The 20,678-nt window shown below is 37.8% G+C and overlaps 1 protein-coding gene across 4 annotated transcripts in view; it reads right to left on the bottom strand.

Moving 5' to 3' along the window:
• The window catches only part of LOC121410283 (ATR-interacting protein-like), a 31,831-nt gene extending 11,365 nt beyond the window's left edge, over nucleotides 1–20,466 (bottom strand). Inside the window, exons 1-5 of one of the 4 annotated variants that reach the window (XM_041602267.1) lie at nucleotides 20,351–20,466; nucleotides 3,257–4,105; nucleotides 2,588–2,758; nucleotides 1,318–1,669; nucleotides 27–140 (exon numbers count right to left, since the gene is read on the bottom strand). In XM_041602267.1, coding sequence (XP_041458201.1) covers nucleotides 27–140; nucleotides 1,318–1,669; nucleotides 2,588–2,758; nucleotides 3,257–4,087 — 1,468 coding nt within the window. In that variant the 5' untranslated portion in view covers nucleotides 4,088–4,105; nucleotides 20,351–20,466. Of the gene's footprint in view, nucleotides 1–26; nucleotides 141–1,317; nucleotides 1,670–2,587; nucleotides 2,759–3,256; nucleotides 4,106–20,040; nucleotides 20,174–20,350 lie in introns of those variants that run through there. The other 3 variants (XM_041602266.1, XM_041602268.1, XM_041602270.1) reach the window with 3 other exon arrangements.
• Nucleotides 20,467–20,678: the final 212 nt, after the last annotated feature.

The raw sequence follows: 20,678 nt of genomic DNA, 5'->3' as shown, positions 1-20,678 counted from the left end.
CTTCCTGCCCCTGGATTATAATTTACCACTTGGATATCTAGATGTCAGAGTAAGTTTGGTGGAGACAGCAATATCTCTCCTCAGATTGGTCTTGCTGGATGAAACCTTCCTCTGCTTCATAACAACCTTGGGGCTTCTGGCTACAAGTTCAATAAGAGCATAAAGCATATTGTCTTTTTGAAATACCTTCACTGTTTAGGAAAGGTAGCTTTATATCAACTCTCAGCAATTTGAACAAACAAACAATTTAAATTAAACAAGTGGAGCGCCTCTTGCAGTCTCACCTGCATTAGTTAATTCAGTGCTGACTTTGAAAACTACTATAAAAAAATTATTCACAAAAAAACGATATTCATAGAATGATACAATACAACGTTCATTGACCCTAAATGACATTTGACCTTGATCATGTGACCTAATAACTTTGAAAGTTATGACAGCAATTTTATAATTACCTCCAACATGGCCAAAGTTCAATGACCTTAATTACCTACGACCTTGGTCATGTGACCTGAAACTTACACAGGATGTTCAGTGATACTTGATTACTCTTACATCCAAATTCTATGAACTAGACCAATATAATTTCAGAATTACGATGGTAATTCAACAAAAAAAAAAACTTGGCCAAAGTTCCTTGACCATAAATGACCTTTGACCTTGGTCATGTGAGTATAAACTCAGGCAGGATGTTCAGTAATATTTGATTACCCTCATGGCCTAGTTTCATGTACTAGGTCCATATACTTTCTAACTTATGCTTTCATTTAAAAAACTTGACCTTCGGTTAAGATTTGATGTTGACGCCGCCGCCATCAAAAGTCTCACTCTGCTATGCAGGTGAGACAAAAATGACAACCAAACTCATTATACCCATACCAGTGGTTAAAAAGTTTAGCAATTGTTTGAAATTTGCTGAGCTTGAGACCAAATATTCACTTAAATTAATATTGCTCATATTTATTATTTTCACATAATGCTAAGGTTTCAGTTCATGACAAAAGTAGCAATGGGACACATACACACATAATCTATTAACGTTACAATTTTGTGCACCTGCCAGTCACTAGTCACTGTAGGGTCAGTGTTATATCCAAAATGGGCTATCATCTATACATAATATACTTGCAAATTTCCTAATCTTAGTTTATTTTTTATTTTCTATTGGCTAATATTTCATGGCTCAGGTTTTGTAATGAAATTGGCATTAACAAAATCTGTTAATATTCTGTCAATAAAAAAATGTGAAAATTGAAAAAGACGTTAAAAACTGAATTTCAATTACTTAATGATTTCAAAACTTCCAAGCACATATACCTGGACTTCTGCTTGCAACACGTTTGGGGCTGCGTAGATTCCCCTTGCTTGTGCAACCTTCTTCGACAAGCCTCATCTTGACCTTGGCTGGTGAGCCCAGAGCAGGGTTTGTCTGCATGAAACTCTCCCTGGTGGGGAATCCCCCTTCTTGTTGAGGTGTAGTACAAGAGGCCTGCTCTCTTTCCATCATCAAGGATCTCTTTAAATGGGGGCTGTTACGAGGTGGAGTAACAGGGTGCTTGCTTGTGATATTGTTATTGGTTTGAAGGCGCTGCTCTAGACTGCGAAATGAATTCTGAGCTTCTGCCAACTCCCTCTCCTTGAACTGAAGTTGTGTTTTTAGACTCTCTGCCTATATGAAATTCAAATCCATTGCATCATTTATTTCATTTGAAATATCATCAAGGATTCAGAAAATTGGTTGCTGAATTTGTATGTTGGTGGTATGTAAAGCTCTTCTGAGTTCTGACAGATTGATAAATAAACAGGATTTCATATCACAGATTCAAAATGAAAACAAGTTATCAAAATAAATCCATTCAAATGGTTTTCTGAAAAGATTCATCTGATTGATGTGTAGACAAGAGAAAAATGTTCTTTATTCCACAATCATGAAAATTCATCTCCTGATTGGTAAGCTCTCGCTTGCAAAGCTGCAAGCTTTGTCAGACCTTCGTCTTAACTGGTAATGAACAATACAATCTATCCTCCATGTACGATCTCATTCTAATGCTTCATTATGCTGCCCCAGCAACCACGCAAGCTATGACAAATGTTTGGAAAAGCTTGCAGTCTCGCAACCGAGAGCTTACGAAACAGGTGAATTTTCAAGATTGTGGAAATAACAAACTTTTTCTCATTAAATGGCCTTATTAAGCACAAAAGTTGCCTTTGATATTAAGGGTTTCTTCTTTTCATTTCAAGGGCCTTTATAGCATACAGGATCATCAGGCTCAAATATAAGGGAAATTACCATACCACTTTTATAAACAAAACCAAATCATTTGAATCACAATGTCAATTAAATATTGCTACAGAAAAATAAATACACATTTTGTCTAATAAAGCAATTGCACTATTCAGATAAAAAAAATATATATTTTTAATCAGGTCCATGCTGCATACATTTGAAAGCAATATAAATGATATCAAAGTCTATCAGAAAAAAAATGTTTTTGATAATAAATTTTACAGCTAACTGAAATAAAAGTTAATTCAAGGAAAAATTATTTTTCCTTGTAATGAAATCTATGTCTTGTGAAAAACATACCTCTTTAGTCAACTTTTTATCATTCTCTGTCTGCTCCCTCCTTAGCTTCTCCTCATTTTCAACTCTCTCTATTTTCAACCTACTGACTTCAGCTTTGTATTTTCCAAGGTTCTGCCTCAAGACTTGAATCTCACCATCTTTGGAAAATCTTTCCGATTTCAAAGTTTCTAGCTAAAAGGTGCAAAAAAAAATGACCCAACAAAAATCTGTTATTTCCCTTTCTGAGGAATAAAGAAAAAAAGAGAACAAAAATAGGTTTCACATATATCAATTCCCTATTTGGGGCTACTTCATATGGGAAGAGTAAAAACAAATTTTGGAAACCATTATTAGGATAATGGACACTGACATTAGAGCAAACTGCCTATAAATTATCTACAATTACACAGCACACTTATATTTTTTTATACGTTCAGGACCATATATCTCATATTAAATTCTAAACAAATCTTTTCATTCCTAGAAAATAAACATTTGAATAACGCTATTTTGAACAATATCATAAAGAAAAAATACCCATCAGATTCATAGAAATATCTTTGGTTGTATACAACATGATGCCCTGTGCCACCATCTTGCATAATATTTCAATAAGACTATGTAAAGTATAAATAGGTAGTTTGGATATTAGGTTAAATGCTATAGGTCTCAAATCTTGATTTTACTTGCCTCTTCCTTCATTCTTTCCAACTCTTGAGCTAACCTCTGTGCATCTCCTGAATTGCCTTGTATGGGAAGACTTGGTGTACCTGAAGAAGTGCATCCTTTTGGAGGAGTAAGGCTCTTGGTCTGTGCCCCTCCTTGAGCTATTGTCTGGGCTGAAAGACTGTGACGTAACTCTTTAGCAGGAACAGCATTCTGGAATGGTTTGCAGGTTGGCTGCTGATGATCAGAGTCTGGAGGCAGCAGAGTGTGAGATACCCCAAATCCCTGAGATTGTGGAGATTCTTTCTTGTGAAGTGGTAGGCTCACATTAGATTGCTGAAGGCGAGGGTTTTTACAGGTGGGTTGAGCCTCCACTCCTTTCTTGAATCTATTCTGAGAGGATATGAATGGAGGTGAACTTCTCATCTTGTCCTGAGAAGGGGGCAGATACCCGGTATAGATTTTAGAGGAACTTAGTCCGGCAACAGGCACGGTGATGTTTGTCTGTCTTTTGGTTTGTCCATGGCTAGATATCGAAGGAGGCCTGTTGAAAGTTTTCTGTTGGAAATTGGCACTTGACTTTCTAGGAACATTTGGCGACCTGGAAGTTAGAGGCTTGAATGAAAAGTTGGGTGCCACATTTGCCCCATTTACATGTGGTTTGGTGGATGTTGTTGCAAGGGAGGAGTCTTCCTTGGGTATTTGGCTCATGGCTTGGGATTCGATAATGTCAATTTGCTCCAGGTCATCTGCTGTGAAACTTTCCTCATCCTCAAAATCTTTGAATGGATCAACTTCAGATGATCCACTTTCCATGCTTATTCTTGCTTTCTTCTTTGGGGCAGGGAATGCCATTGGTAAACTTGATCTGTTCTTTGAAGAAGTGAACAAGGGGAATGGATTCTTACTCTGACCAGGTCCAGAAAATAGAGGGTTAATTGCCATAATGATTTAGTATTGTTGAAAGGATGAATGAAATGGAGAGGAAAGCTCATAAACACCATGGTACTGTAAGAAATGAATAGTAAAGGCAATGAGTGCTTTTTACCAAATGGTGAAATTTTCAGTTTTCATAAGTGCATAGACAATTAGTTCAAGAAACTTCAAACTATGGAAGCTTAAAAGTGCCACCTAGATGTTGAGAAAATTATCTCGGGAAGTCGACATCTTGATAGCAAAAGATAAGATGACGAGATCCCAGATCTCATCATGTCGACATCTTTTAGAAGAGATGATGAGATGACAAGATCCCGGATCTCATCATGTTGACATCTTGTAGAAGAGATGATGAGATGACAAGATCCTGGATCTCATCATGTTGACATCTTGTAGAAGAGATGATGAGATGACAAGATCCCGGATCTCATCATGTCAACATCTTTAAGAAGAGATGATGAGATGACAAGATCCTGGATCTCATCATGTTGACATCTTGTAGAAGAGATGATGAGATGACAAGATCCCGGATCTCATCATGTTAACATCTTTTAGAAGAGATGATGAGATGACAAGATCTTGGATCTCGTCATGTCTACATCTTTAAGAAGAGATGATTAGATGACATGATCATGGATCGAAGATCTTGTCATCTGATCATCTCTTCTACAAGATGTTGACATGATGAGATCCTGGATCTTGTCATCTCATCATCTCTTCTACACAATGTTGACATGATGAGATCCTGGATCTTGTCATCTCATCATCTCTTCTATACGATGTTGACATGATGTGATCCGGGATCTTGTCATCTCATCATCTCTTCTAAAAGATGACGACATGATGAGATCCAGGGGCGGTATTCTGAACATTGTCTTTTCTCCATATTTTATCTTATCTCAGAGATATGACAAAATCGGTATTCTGGTGGATGTCATAACTTTTGTCACAAAAATTGTCATAAATTTTGTCTCTTCTCTTTAGCGCGCAGCAAAAATACGCGGCTTTAAATGCGCGTAATCCTTTTATACAAGCAAAAGATATGACAGGGGGGTAGCAGTCATAAATTTTGTCATATCTTTTAGTATCAAATATCCCGATACCCTGCCGACTGAATGTCAAGCAAATAATTATATTATTTAGATTAGATTGTGGTATTAGTTTCACTCATCTTCCATGACAATTTTCAAAATCATTTTTTCATGCTACAATTAGTTAGGCCCTACATATTTATTCCTCCTTTTTTTTCTCTGTTTTCCTTACTTTTCTACCTCTCCTCTAAAATTCTTCACAGCTCCCTGTCTCTCTTTGTAATTAAGCGCATCAATATACGCGTAGTTGCGCGATGCCAGCAACTGTTTTGGGGATACGCCCTACCTGCCACGGGGCTTTCCTATTGGCTAGAAGGGCTCCAACTGGGAACTAACGATGATTTTGATTGGTTCGCTTCCGAAAAGATGGGTGGGAACTTTGAGAGATATGACAGGGAAAAGACAATGTTCAGAATACCGATTTGTGACAATCATAGCGGTGTCACATCTCGAAGAGAAATGACAAAATTTATGACAAAAGTTATGACAAAGTTACAGAATACCACCCCAGGATCTTGTCATCTCATCATCTCTTCTTAAAGATGTTGACATGATGAGATCCGGGATCTTGTCATCTCATCATCTCTTCCAAAAGATGTCATCATGATGAGATCCAGGATCTTGTCATCTCATCATCTCTTCTAAAAGATGTCAACATGATGAGATCCTGGATCTTGTCATCTCATCATCTCTTCTATACGATGTTGACATGATGTGATCCGGGATCTTGTCATCTCATCATCTCTTCTAAAAGATGACGACATGACGAGATCCGGGATCTTGTCATCTCATCATCTCTTCTAAAAGATGTCGACATGATGAGATCTGGGATCTCGTCATCTTATCTTTTGCTATCAAAATGTCGACTTCCCGAGATAATTATCTCAACATCTCGATGGCACTTTCAAGCTTCCATATCAAACCAAAAATATTTCAGTCCTTTGCTGCCTTTGGGGTTATAAGATTTGGCAGGAGTACCACTTTATATTCAAAGGGGAAGTTCACCCTGAACAAAAGTTTGTTGTAAAAATAGCATTAAAATTATTAAAAATATTGGCGAAGCTTTGAGGAAAATTTGTTAAAGATTAAGAAAGTTATTAAAATTTTAAGTTTTGGATTTGTGACGTCATAAACAAACAGCTGCCCCATACTAATATACAATGCAAGAATTTCATTTTTAATGGTTCCTGAGGACTTATTTTTGTTTTCTATTCACAATCGGGTGTGAAATGATTTTGTCTATTGATATACAAACGGTTCAGTTAAAACCATTTCTGAGAAAATGATATTTCATGTAATATTTCATTGATATTTTACCATTCGCTATATGGGAATGCTGCTTGCATATGACGTCACAAATCAAAATTCTAATAACTTTTTAATTCTTCGATGGATTTTTTGCAAACCATCAGAAATATTTTTTGTTTTTCTGCTATTTTTACAATAAACTTTTTGTCAGGGTGAACTTCCCCTTTCATGAAAAAAGTGAAAAGCCTTCTCAAAATACCATGTCACTTTCCATGCATACCATGTGAATAAACGGAATATCAACTAATATTATCCCAATTCCTTATCATTTACTAAGGAGCCAAGTTATATGATGAATAGCTGTAATGGAAACAGACAGTGTAAAAAAAATCAAGCATTTGTCTCAAAGAAAAAGAGAAAATAAGCCAAACATTGCCAACCTTATTTTGCTACACATGGAGTAGTAACAAAGAACAATATTATATCATATATAACCTTGTTCAATGAATGAGTGCCTTTGTGGCAAATGGAAATGTGATAAGCAGATCCCTCATCAAAACATACCCTTATCACGGTCTACTTTTAAAGTTCACCATCTACTTTTGTTTTAATACGGATTTTTGTTGTCATTCACACATTATTAAACAAATGGGCTACTGACCTCAGACTCAGTGAGACAAAATTTTGGATGGAAAAAAAGCATGTTCTAGTTGGTGTTTCTTTTGTCCTTTTGCAAAGGCCAAATAAAGCAAGTCTCCAATATGGGAGATTGTTTCCCATATTATTGGAGAGAGTCTCCAATATTGGCTTTGCGCATCTGTTTAGTTAGCAAGAAAGACCCCATATTTTACCCTTGTGGTCCATTCCTTAGACCCCATTTTTAGTGTTTTGTGAGGCAAATCCCCATCAAAATATAATTTGAGTGCCCCCCCCCCCCGATCATGATCTACTTCAGGCAATGGTTCGTGTAGGCTCCACTACACTTAATTCCCGCTACACCTACTCAGCAGAAGGCCGACTGCTACTCAGTGCAGTGACAATACATTGTAGGTTTACTCATACCTCAAGTCACTCATTCAATGAACAAGGTTATGATATAACCTTGTTCTCAGCGCGTACATTCGTAATTCCGAAGCTTCGTAATTCCGAAGGTTTGGTTATTCCGAAGGTTCGTATTTCCTAAGAGTCATATTTCCGAAGGTTCGTAATTCCGAAGGTTCGTCAATCCGAAAACGAAATAAGGTTTGTAATTCCGAAGGTTCGTCAATCCGAAAACGAAATAAGGTTTGTCATTCCGAAGGTTCGTTATTCCGAAAACGAAATAAGGTTCGTAATTCCGAAGGTTCGTTAATCCGAAAACAAAATGAGGTTCGTAATTCCGAAGGTTAGTCAATCCGAAAACGAAATAAGGTTCGTTAATCCGAAAACGAAATAAGGTTCGTTAATCCGAAAACGAAATAAGGTTCGTTAATCCGAAAACGAAATAAGGTTCGTTAATCCGAAAACGAAATAAGGTTCGTTAATCCGAAAATTAAATAAGGTTCGTATTTCCGAAAATGAAAAATTATTCATTTTGGTAACAAAAACGGTGTTGTCATTACAAGATTACACGATATTATGCAATGACGATCGATGATACATGCATGTGTTGTGGCCAAAAGCATGTATTTCATTAAGAATAGGCGCCCTGATCAAGCATAGGCTAATTTCGATTTTATCTGAGCAATTGCTGCCTAAGCAAATGGTTTAAAGATGCAGGGGATCAAGTGTGTTGGTCGCGTGCGAGTAACCTCTAGATAATAGGATTTGTATTGGAGGGGATGTCATTTTTAATAACAGCTTCTGCTGGTAATAAAAATAATACTATAATAATGATCCTTGTGAGATGTTGAAAGCGCGAATCGCAAGCTCAAACTAGTAGACATTTCATGTAACAAGACGTGAACTTAAACATTCTGAACAGTTTTTTTAATCGTGAGAAAGATGTGTATCTTTCTAAAGAAATTTCTAACTCGAGGGTGAGCTGTAATTTGTTTATATACCGACCTGTTTTAAGGACTGCATTTAGTGACTCATGAATAGAATATATATCTCACGAACTAAATAATGAGAGCGCGAACCGCAAGCTTAAAATTTGTGATATTCCACCTGAAAACTGGACATTTTATATTTTTTTGTAACCAGGAATAGAATGAGTTCCTCAATAAACAATACTTGATGCGAGCGAGAAACGTGAGCCAAAATTTTCCGATTTCCAACCTGAAAACTGGACATTCTAAGCATTCTTGTAAAAAAAATAATAGCTGGGAGAACAGTTTTCAGAACTGAAGTGGCTTCCCTGGGTAAATAATATCTATATCATTCTAGGCCTACATGAAATTTCCAAAAGTTTGAGCACGTGATTCGCTCGCAACATCTCACAAGGATGCCCTTTTAACAGTAATTGACCAAAAAGGCGAATTTTACATCTTCAGATTTGATTTCTTTCCCCCAAACCGCTTGCTCGCTACGCTCGCAGAAATGAAACGTAAATTTATTTAATTTATCAATCAGTGATCACTTAAATTTTTTTGCTCAATTCAATTACTACAAAACACACAACCTCTTTACACAGATGATAATCTCATGGTGAAAATATACGTTTGCACCAAATTGCCCCTATTGGCCCTTTTTTGGCTTTGCCCCCCCCCCCCCAGGAAAATATATTCCGCCGCCACTGGTTGAAACACGCATCTTCTTCATGGCTAACTGCAAAAAGTTCTTTAAATGTCCCCTTTAGATCAGGTCAGAGCTTATATATTTAAAATTTCTGTTTGCGATCTTGCTCGCAGTTATTATCTAAAGTTAGTTACATAGGCATTTCGTTTTGAAGATCACAAACATATTGCCCATCATATTTAAACAAAATATATAGCTCGCGCTCGCATTATTTAAAAAGGGTTTATCATGTTATTACATATTTACTTTATTTTATAAGTATAAAGCTAATTATTGACTGTTAGGACTACCCTTTCAAAGAAACAAACAAAAATCAACTTTAAGCTGCCGATCGAGGAAAATGTGGCTGAAAAAAATATTGCCCCCCCCTATTTGACGAAAGTTGGATCCGCCGGGAGGGAGGGGGTACTTGCACCCCCAAAATGAAATAAAAAACAGGGAAATGAATATTTTCCAAAATGGGAAAGTTCCTTTTTCAAAAATAAATATGCCGTTTTTCGTGTTTTTTTCGAAATAAAATACTCTTTTTAAAGTATACAAGTTAAGTTTTCAGGCTGGAATATTGCACATTTTCAGCTTGCGCTTCGCACTCTCATTCGATTGGTGAAATATGCATCCTAAAGAGGTCACTAAATGCTTTCTTTAACAGGTTCCTTTTCTTGTCAGTATGTTTAAGCTGCGTTTTGCGCTCGTGTTAATTTTTTAGTTAGATGCACATCTTTTTAATGACAGCAGAAATCTGCTCGGATTTTTATTTTATTGAAATACCCTAAAGTTTTAGCTTGTGATTCACGCTCGCAACACCTCGCAATTATGCCATTTTAAGAATAATTGACCCCCAAAACGTTTTACAACTTCACCTTTGAATTTGTTTTACCAAGCCGCTCGCTCATTACACTCTCTCCCGAAAAATAAAGCCTAAATATACGTTTTGCCATAATAAGAAATCACTTCAAAAAAGGTTTTTCTCTACTTAATCACTATCAAACACATAATGACTTCAAGCAGATGATAATCTTAAGGGGAAAATATCACCAAAGTGTCCATTTTGACGTATGAGTTTCATTTTTTGGCTTTACCCCCCAAACGAAAATTCGTTTGGCCGCCCTTGCCTTCCCATCCTCATAACAATTGAACGGCAACAGTGTCCCCCGCCCCCATCCCCCTTGCCTCTGCTTTCCCGGTTTTCATTTTTCGGATTAACGAACCTTATTTTGTTTTCGGATTAACGAACCTTATTTCGTTTTCGGATTAACGAACCTTATTTCGTTTTCGGATTAACGAACCTTCGGAAAAACGAACCTTATTTCGTTTTCGGATTAACGAACCTTCGGAACAACGAACCTTATTTCGTTTTCGGATTAACGAACCTTCGGAACAACGAACCTTATTTCGTTTTCGGATTAACGAACCTTCGGAACAACGAACCTTATTTCGTTTTCGGATTAACGGACCTTCGGAACAACGAACCTTATTTCGTTTTCGGATTATCGAACCTTCGGAACAACGAACCTTATTTCGTTTTCGGATTATCGAACCTTCGGAATAACGAACCGTCGGAATAATGCCACAAATGTTCGGATTAACGAACCCTTTTTCGTTTTCGGATTAACGAACATCGAGGTATAGGCAATTTACGTGTTTCGGAATTACGAACCTTCGGAATAAAGAACCTTGGAATTACGAAGTGTAACCGTTCTCAGTTACATCCCCATGTGTGGCAATGTTTGGCTTAATTCCTCTTTTTATATGAGACACTGTCATTTTTCATAACAGCTATTCAACATATAACTTGGCACTTATGTAAATTTGATTCTTTAAATTATTTTTTTCTTAAATGAAAATAGAGATTGAAAAATGAAAATTTTCTTGCCATCTTACTTTCCACCAATAGAGGGCGTACACAAAATATGCCCAAAATTCAAGTTTTTGAGTGCTCTGGTGAATACAAAAAGTATTCCCAAGTTACTAATGAAAAATAAATTGCAACTGTATGGAAATTAGTAATTTGGTCCCAAAAGTGATATTTTAATGATTTTTCAAAGTGTGTGTTATGTACAACATTGGCATACCATAGTCCTACCTGTAGATTCCCCACAGGCAGGATGGTTGCAGTGAACAAGTGCATCAAGAGATGTTCGTGTAGGCTCCACCGATACTCCGAGTGACAAAGGTGGGATTTTATGGGGGGGAAATATAAAACTCATGCAAACGACCTTAAAAACAAAACTAATATTCTTACTTTTCATTCTACATGTAGTTTCACTCCATATCCATCCTCTGGTTAGTCTAAAAATTGGTGATTTAGAGCCAGTATCGGTTTCCTCACACGTATTAATTCACTGCCGATTCCAAAACATTGCAAATGCAAATTGCACATGTGCAGAAATCGCAGCTCAAAAATAAGAATATTCATGATAGGACTATAAATCGAGATCTGCGCAAATATGAAACAATCCCCAAATAGTCCTATCATGAATACATGTTTGGAAAGAACAAGACAATTGCTTGACTATGGTATCTTTATTTTTACACAAAACCAAGGATCAGAGAAAAAATTGCAAAAGAGCTCTATGCTGGTTATTTCGGTTTAGATTTCCCCTGTACAAAAATGCCATCATAGGAATACAACATCCCTGACCACAATTTCAATGCGCGCAGTCAATCAAAACGTATCACTTTTCACGTGCTAAGTCAATGCAGTACAGATGGCCAATACGACAGTTTGACTGACCGCGCACATTGAAATTGCGCTCAGTCATTGAGTCAAAATGTTCTATCGCTCTGCTACATTACACGTTTCCAATGGAATTTACGCATTTTATCAAAAATTTTATGGCATCGCCTAGACCAAAGGCTTCCATCTCTATTATATTGGTTGTTCCACTGAAGGGTCATTCCATGCCAATTCACCCAATGAATGTGCAATTTTGCACCCGACCATCTCGGAATTCGTTGTAATTTGGTATACATAAAATTCACCATGGCCCAAGCACAAAACAAAAAAATTAGTCCAATCGGTCCGTCGGTTCTCGCGCTACGGCCCGTCCTTTTCTCCTTGTTTTGACAAAAATGGGCGTGACCTTCAACTTTCAATGCGTCGTTACGTGTTGACCAATTTTCATGAAACTGGTACCATTTGATAGGAAATTCAGAGAGGAATCCAAAATCCAAAACATGCATCAAATAATGTATTGGAGCAATTTATAAGGTCATGACCTTTGACCTTAACTTTGACCTTGATTTTGACCCCCGGACAAATAATTTTTTTACTTGATTTTCGTGTATGTTAATTATTGGTATGATATTGACAAAATATGTTAAAATCAATGATGATATTTTATTTCTTCACCTTTAAAAACTCTTCCAAAGATACCATGAAATTTCACTCTAGTCCCACACACTGATATTCATGTTAGTAAAGTGTTCACCAGTTACATGATTTCTTCCAATCTTAAGTTACAGCATGCAAACACATGAAAAGAAATTAAGCTTAATCAGTTTACAAACAAAAGATTAAAACTTTATGCTCATGAATAGGTATCTTTTTAGGCATTTTATGATTCAGCAATATATATCATATACATATATATACATGTATATATTTTGATGATAAAAGTGAAGACTTTACTACCATGAATATATATGATATATATTGCCGAACATCAAAATGAATATATATTTATGAACATCAAAATTTGGTCACCACATCCCGGGGGGGGGGGGCACTCAGGAGGGGATCCCCATTTCTACACTCAAATTTCCATTCCAAGACATAGCATTTTTGTCTATTTGAGAAAAAGAACAAAGTTAAAGCCGCTCGAAAGCAAAGCATTTTCTACTTATCGAGGAAAAAGAAAGAAATCTGCTCCAAAGCTTCGCACATTTTCCGTTACGCCGTTCCGGCCATATTGATCTGCTACAATGAGCCGCATTTTCAGTGAAAAGCAACCACAAAGCTCTGTCCAACCATCGCCTCTCCGCTAGCGCAACCGGCGCCCGTGCAGCCGGGCTAGCTTCATGCACGTATGCCCATTCCATGCCCATGGCCAGATATAGGATGGGGGGCCGGACACTTATCTTTTTGAAGCCTTCTTTGTCTGTGGATTACACTAAAAATATGAATTCATTACTTGTAATCATTTTCTATTTTGTTCTTTATAATATTTCCTAACATTTTGTACTAAAAATTGATGAAACTTCGCTGGTAAATTTTTCCAAACGACATTCTAAAATTGATCGTCCGGACACACAACCCGTCCGGATACACAACTGGGTATACATGTATTTAGGGATGAATACGCACTCATCATGGCATGTGCAGACTCAGGCGACCCGTTCAAGGTCAGGACACCCGTTTTCACAAACATTTTAAATTTAATTTTAGTTCCTAACGACGCCCGTTCCGAGAACAGTTCCTTTTTTTGCAATGAATAAGCCCGCTCCAATTCCAACTAGGCCTAGATCTAGGGCTAGGCCCCCATTTTTTGTCGCGCCCGCGGCACATTCCTACTACCGTAAGGGCACTAGTATTCAACCTGTTTGGAGAGTTTCCTCAAATATATAGAAACATAGAATTTACCTGAATTTCAGACCCGTCTTATAATATTTCTAAGAGCAAATGTTGGTTATTCTTTTTCCGTTATTTTTTTCTCCAACCAGTCGACTGTGCGCGCGGGCGATTGAATTATACGGCGACGGTTTTTTGCACTAGTATTCAACCTAGCGATGAAAGATGGTCCTGTCTCTCAATCTGCCCTTGTCCCATCCGACTATGGACTAGACCATTTGAGATGAGACCAAACAGGGAATTAATCAAAGCCAGAGACTTACATAGATCTAGATCTAATTTACCAATATAAACCCTTCTGAGATTTGCTATCTATCCTCACTAGGTTGAATACTAGTGCAATTCAGTGCAAAAGGCCATCGGCGCATAATTCGATCCTACGCGCATACAGTCGACAGATTGATAAAGAAAATATCGACAACAGATTACCCTCATGACCCTGGAAATAACAAAGCCAAGGTCACTCATGGTTTCAAATCGTCTCGTGTGTGAAGGATTCATATGCACCTGGTGCACGCGAATCTTTCACACCCTTTTTACTAAAATAACTGACTTTACATCGTAGCTAAGCATTACATTTACGCTATGACACTTACCGAACCATATGGATCGTTTGTTGAATTCTCTTTGCCGTTTTTTTTAACAAAATAAGAGCATTTTTCGTGATCTTCACGTAGATACCTTCTGCTCAGCGTGGATATCAATTTTTGCCTAAAGAGGGCGCGCGATATTCACAAGCCGGTAGGCACTTAAGAACGAAGTTTAAAAGGATACTCGTAAAATTATGTCACTCTCGCCGATGAATATTCATTAGATCGTGGTCGTGCGTGTTCAATACACACTGAGTGCATGCATGCAGAGAGTTTGTATTGAACACGCACGACCACGATCTAATGAATATTCATCGCGAGAGTGACGTAATTTTATGAGTGTCCTTTTAAAACTGCCTAGTGCCTACCGTACGGTACCTTTGTTTACGGTGTTGCAAGCTAGCTGCATTCTAGGCGATCAGCATTATTTTCTTGCTCGTTCAATCCACTTTCATCATCATCTTGTCAAAAGATGGCGTACTTTACCAATAAGTACATACATGAGATGCAACCTGTTGATTTTTGGTACAATTTCCTATTATGCGCTGACGACTTGAATTGAGAATGTTCGATACGAAAAATTGCTTTTCGATTGTTGTTTGCGTACTTTCCACCGCAGTATTAAGGACGGATCGAACGGAGTATCCTGGTTGAGACTTGGAGGTAAGCGATAAAAACACTTTTATAAATAATTTCCAATTCATTTTTAACACAAACTTAAATGATTAAAAAAAAATTCCATAGTGGAGAAATACTGAAATGTTTGGCGTTTTTCATTCCCTCACATTCGTGTGATGAATGAAAACGTCAAAGTCCACTATGAAACCACATGCGTTGTGCGAGGTTAGTATTACTAACCTCGCATGTTGTTATTATTATTATTATTATTATTTATTTGACCAATATAAAAAAGTACATACACATTACATTAGAAAATTTACAGTACATTAACATGCAAAGAATGCGGGAACGGCATGTGGGTCAGGGGGCACAAAAGCGAAATTCATCACTGTTGCCCGAAGGCATGAGCCCCCACACATGCCGCTCCCAAGACATAAATAAAAATATATAAATACTATTACACAAAATATTGCACGTTTAAAAAGGGAATACTGAAAAGGGTGCCAAAATAATTAATTAGATAGTATTGAGATGCATAAAAAAATACCACTGCAAAATTGGAAAAATATAACATAGTAAAAAATAACACCTCGGTGCTGAACAGTAATGAAAGGGGTATTTTTAAATAAACTTGCAATTGTAAATAATATATATGATTATCAGATCTGGTGTAACTGGAGATCTGAAAAAATAAGGGGGGTAAAAGTCCAAAGTAAAATGTAATTAATATCGAAAACTTTTTCAGGATATAATCACTTGATTTATCATAACGATACATGTACAGTGAAAAAACATAACATGATAAAACTTATCAGGATAGGAAATTGGGATAAGAAAGCATTGGATTAACGAATCGAGGAGATAAAGAGAAAGGATAAGAATATCACTGTACTATAGCCTTAAAATAATTAAGATAATTTACAAGATAAAATACAAGATAAAATCTAGAGAAAAGCATGCATTAAGTGCATAATGTATAATTGCATAATTTTGATAGGAGAGAAAGATATAATTTATACAAAGTAAAAAGGAGAAGAGAGAGAGAGAGAGAGAGAGAGAGGCAGAGATAATGAAAAGAAAATGTCTCCAAGGCAGAACCAGAATCATTGTATTAAGCAGGAAAAGTAGAAAAGCATAAAGGTCTTAATCAGGAAATAGAATTGCTTGCTTTACAGAACTGAGGAAAGTAGGAGAAAGAACAGCAACATCCTTGATGTCGTTGGGTAGTGTGTCCCACAGTCGAGGTAGTCTTCTGGAGGGGGTGCAGAAGAGGGATTGTGTCCTAGAAGAAAGATGTCGAAAGGAAAGAACTTCCATATGACGGGGGTTAATGAGTATGTTTTCAAGAAGAGATTCACAGTCACATAAACCCGACAGGCACTTGTATGCAAATGAGCATAACAAGTAGTCCCTACGAGATGTGAGTGATGACCAGTTAAGTGCCAGAAGTCTTTCATCATACGGCATTTCGCCTCGCCTCTGCTTGAGAGCTAAGCGGGTTGCTGCTCACTGAATCTTTTCAATTTTCCTAGATTGAGTTAAGGTCGTCGGGTGCCAGGCAGGAATGCCATATTCGAGGATTGGCAAGATGAGAGCTTTATATAATGCAAATATGGCATTGGTAGAGGCACCACGTGCAACAACTCGGATAAAACCAAGCAGACGGTTCGACCTAGAGACAATTGAATCAATGTGTGGGTTCCATGATAGGTCTGAACTAATTGTAATACCCAAGTACAAGAATGAAGATACGGATGATATGCATGCGTTTCCTAAATAGTAATGAGGAGTTTGGATTCTTTTCTTCCTGGTCACATGCATAACTTTAGTCTTGTGTGCATTAAAGGACATACCATTGCTGGCAGTCCACTGTATCAAGCTATCTAAGTCATTTTGGACTATGGTTTCGTCAGCATCAGAAGAAATAACACGGAATAAGAGAAGATCATCTGCAAAGAGAACAGCTTCAGAAGAAAGGGAGATGGAGATGTCGTTAATGAAGAGATTGAATAGCTTGAACCCTGAAAGAGAACAGACTGATAGCGGTTAGAAAGGAAAGAACAAATCCATCTCCACAGGTTACCCTGAATGTTGAATTGAGAGGATAGCTTGGCAAGAAGAGCATTGTGAGGCATTTTGTCGAAAGCTTTCGACATGTCTAGAAAAACTGCGTCGATTCGTGGTGGGGATCTCTTATCCAAGACAGTCGCCCATCTATGGAGCACATTCACCAGCTGAGTAACACAACTCTTCCCTCTCGTAAAACCATGCTGGTTTCTATTAAGGAGACCAAACGATTCGACATGATTATCAATAGCCTTCACGATCATCTTCTCAAGCACTCTGCACAACACAAAGCATTAGCAATGTCACAAGGTTTACACATGTTAATATCATTTAACTTGAATTTAGGAGGTGGTACAGCATGCTTTTTATTACGTATAAATGACCAGAATTTACGCCTGTTATCTTTACAAGTAAAGAGAGAGTTCACATAAGTCCAGTAAGATTTCCTAGTTTCTTTCTTTACCTTATTTCTAAGAGCTTTGTAAGCAGTCCAATCGTCAGGTCTTTTAGACCATCTAGCGTTTCTAAACAAAGAATGTTTCAGCAAGACAAGTTTCTTTAGTTCTGTTGAGATCCAAGGTGAACATTTAGACTTCTTCTTCAAGGTACGTGGGATAGCATCATTGACGGCAGCATGAAACAGGTCAAGAAATAGTTCGTAGCTTTCCTCAATGTCAGCCGGATCCAATAGAGAATTCCATGGTAATAGGTGTAGAGTATGCCGAAGATGACCAAAGTCTGCCTGTTTCAAATGAAGAAACGATCGGAGAACTGAAGGCGTCGGAGCAGGCTTCGGTGATCGCAGGCGAACACTTACTGCTAGGTGGTCAGACTCCACATGATTAGCCATGGTATTAACATCCAGAAGAGCGTATTGACGGTTGGTGAAGACAAGATCGATGATTGATCCCTCAGTGGAAGATCCATTCGACAATCTAGTTGGAGAGGAAACCATCTGAATCAGATCAAGCTCATTCATCATTGATGACAAGTGAATCCGATTTGAAGAATGAACATTTGGCGACATATCAACATTGAAGTCACCTAGAAGGAGACATCCATCATAATCATCAGGTTTGATCAAATCTAATTCAGCTTGCAACCTATCCCAATAAGATGTGTTGCTATTAGGAGGTCTATATAATACACCAATCAGCCATGAGTCAGAACCATTCTTGAAGGAGGCCCAGATGATTTCAAGACAGCTGTTGTTTACCTTCCGTTCCGGTATCAGGTACTGCTTTATAGCAAGCAAGACGCCACCTCCACGCCGATTATCAGGGCGATCACGACGAAATATAAGGTAATCTTGTGGAATACCCAAGGAGGCATCGTAAACATCATCATTCAACCATGTTTCATTAATACATATGATGTCTGGTCGGGAAGTGCAAATATATGATTCGAACTCGGGTACTTTCTGACGTAGACTTCTGGCATTTAGCAGAATGCAACTCAATTGCTTACTAGTTGATCGAATTTGAGTTTTATCAGAGACGTGATCTAACACATGGGCCTGGATTAGGATTCACGTCACCACAGCAGATGATCCTAATGTTGAGACTAGCGATAGCGTTACTATAATATGGGATACGAGATTTCAAGTATCCTTTCTGGATGTAGAGATTGGAGTATCGAGCTTTAGGTTTTGGAGCAAGAAATCCATCTGAATTATTGCAAATAGTTATTGACAAGCCAATGTAGAGCATGAAACATGCAATATGTAAGCTCCACGGCCATGGACGCTTCCAAGACACCATCATCATACTTGTTCGAAATGTTTACCATTCATATGCAAATGCACCCATGTTGCTATAACGGGCATGAACTGTACTAAGCCGTGAATGCAACGTACCGTACAACGTGTTGCATATGGGCTTACGTATATCGTAGTACAGATAACACAAATTCACTTCATAAATCTCATTGAAAATCACAATTTTAGCTTACTTTTCTGCAGATATTTCGTGACCAGTCTTTACTATGAAGTGTTAATCAGCAGATTATAACAGAAATAGTGCACCAGGTTGAAGATAAAACACTGAAAAACAGAAAACTTGTCCCGTAATCTATCCAGTGACCAGTACGCATCAAATTCACAAAACTGATTGTGTGAGTGAGCCAAGGTTATGAAGGTATGAAATTAAGATAGTTTCCATATTTCTAAATATTTTTGGAAATATGTCAAAATCTTTGAATTATGCCGGGTTGAATACTACTACTACTATGATGGGGTGTCCAAACTTCGCGCACTTTTCAAAAATATTCACCAGGCTTAATTTTGTCCACAAATTATTGATAATTTATACAAAACCAATTCAAGAAATAGTTACCACATTGACGGCAAGATCGTAAACTATAAAATCATGGACGAAAATGTAAAGTAGGTCACGGGGTTTCGCCGGTATAGCGATCTCAAAATTCTATTCCGATCGGCGAATGCGGGCTGTGCTGGAAACCGTTCAGAAAAAGTGTGACCTAACTTCGCGCACCAAAGCTTTTGTGGAGATTTAAACAAACACTCAAGCTCAAAAAGTGAAATATTTATATCAGATTGATGGCAAAATGCTATGGAATCAGTTAGTACCACATTTAACTCACATTTTTTATGATTTCTGCTTGTAAAATGGTGATATCGTGATGCTTGTTGCTTTCTTCAAAACGGGCGCTAACGGTGACAAATTTGCCGATCTTTTGCCAATATTTTCATGAATATTGGACTAATCCTAAAGAAACTTTCAGCGAAGGGTAATTTTAGGTCGCTTTTCACATTGATGATGTCAGATTTTAAGGATATTGGCTAGTTTTGGAGATAATGACCGTCCGCGAAGTTTGGACACGCGCGAAGTTTGGACTCACTGCCATACTAGTGCCCTTACGGTACCGTACTACTGACTAGTACCATACTACCATCCATGATAACTACTTTTTTGGTCGAGTACCCCCACCCCCCTGACCCCATCATACCTCAGGCTCAGCGATGTTCGTGCAGGCTCCTCCTATCCCCTCCACTTCACTACAGTCTACAGCTACCGCTACGCTCGGGTAGGTGGAGTGTAGTGTAGCGGTATCGTACGGTAGTGAAGTGGAGTGAAGCCTGCACGAACATCGCACTTCGCTGCGTTCGCAGCCGCAGGAGTTAACTTGAGGTACGGTATACCGGTAAGCCTCATCAATCATGAAACAGCATGAACCGACTAATGACAAATCCAATATTTTGCTATTTTCTACGAGTAGACCACACTAATAATCAGGATGAAAATCACACGTTATTTACCAGTTTTACTTGGTTTGAACCAACAGTGCGGTGTTGTTCCTGGTCACATGTTCACGTTACAATCGTACAGCAACATCACTTGCTTTTCAGCGCCATGTTTTTCGAAGATCGACGTACGTCGGGAGGTTGTACTTTAACACATGGGGGTGGTAATTAAAGCAAGAGGTGCGCGATTTAGGGGGAAATGTGTTGTAACAAGAGAAAAAAATCACCCCCCCCCCTCCCCCGTTCAATAGTTCAATTCAATAATTATTTATCATGGGCATATATATCGCAGTAATTATTTGTGTTTCCTTTTAAAACGTTTACATGGTTTAATAGCATACTC

Source organism: Lytechinus variegatus, chromosome 3, assembly GCF_018143015.1.
Source record: "Lytechinus variegatus isolate NC3 chromosome 3, Lvar_3.0, whole genome shotgun sequence".
Taxonomy (NCBI): Eukaryota; Metazoa; Echinodermata; class Echinoidea; order Temnopleuroida; family Toxopneustidae; genus Lytechinus; species Lytechinus variegatus.
The sequence above is the reverse complement of the archived record's forward strand: the minus strand, read 5'-3'. Positions and strand labels throughout refer to the sequence as shown.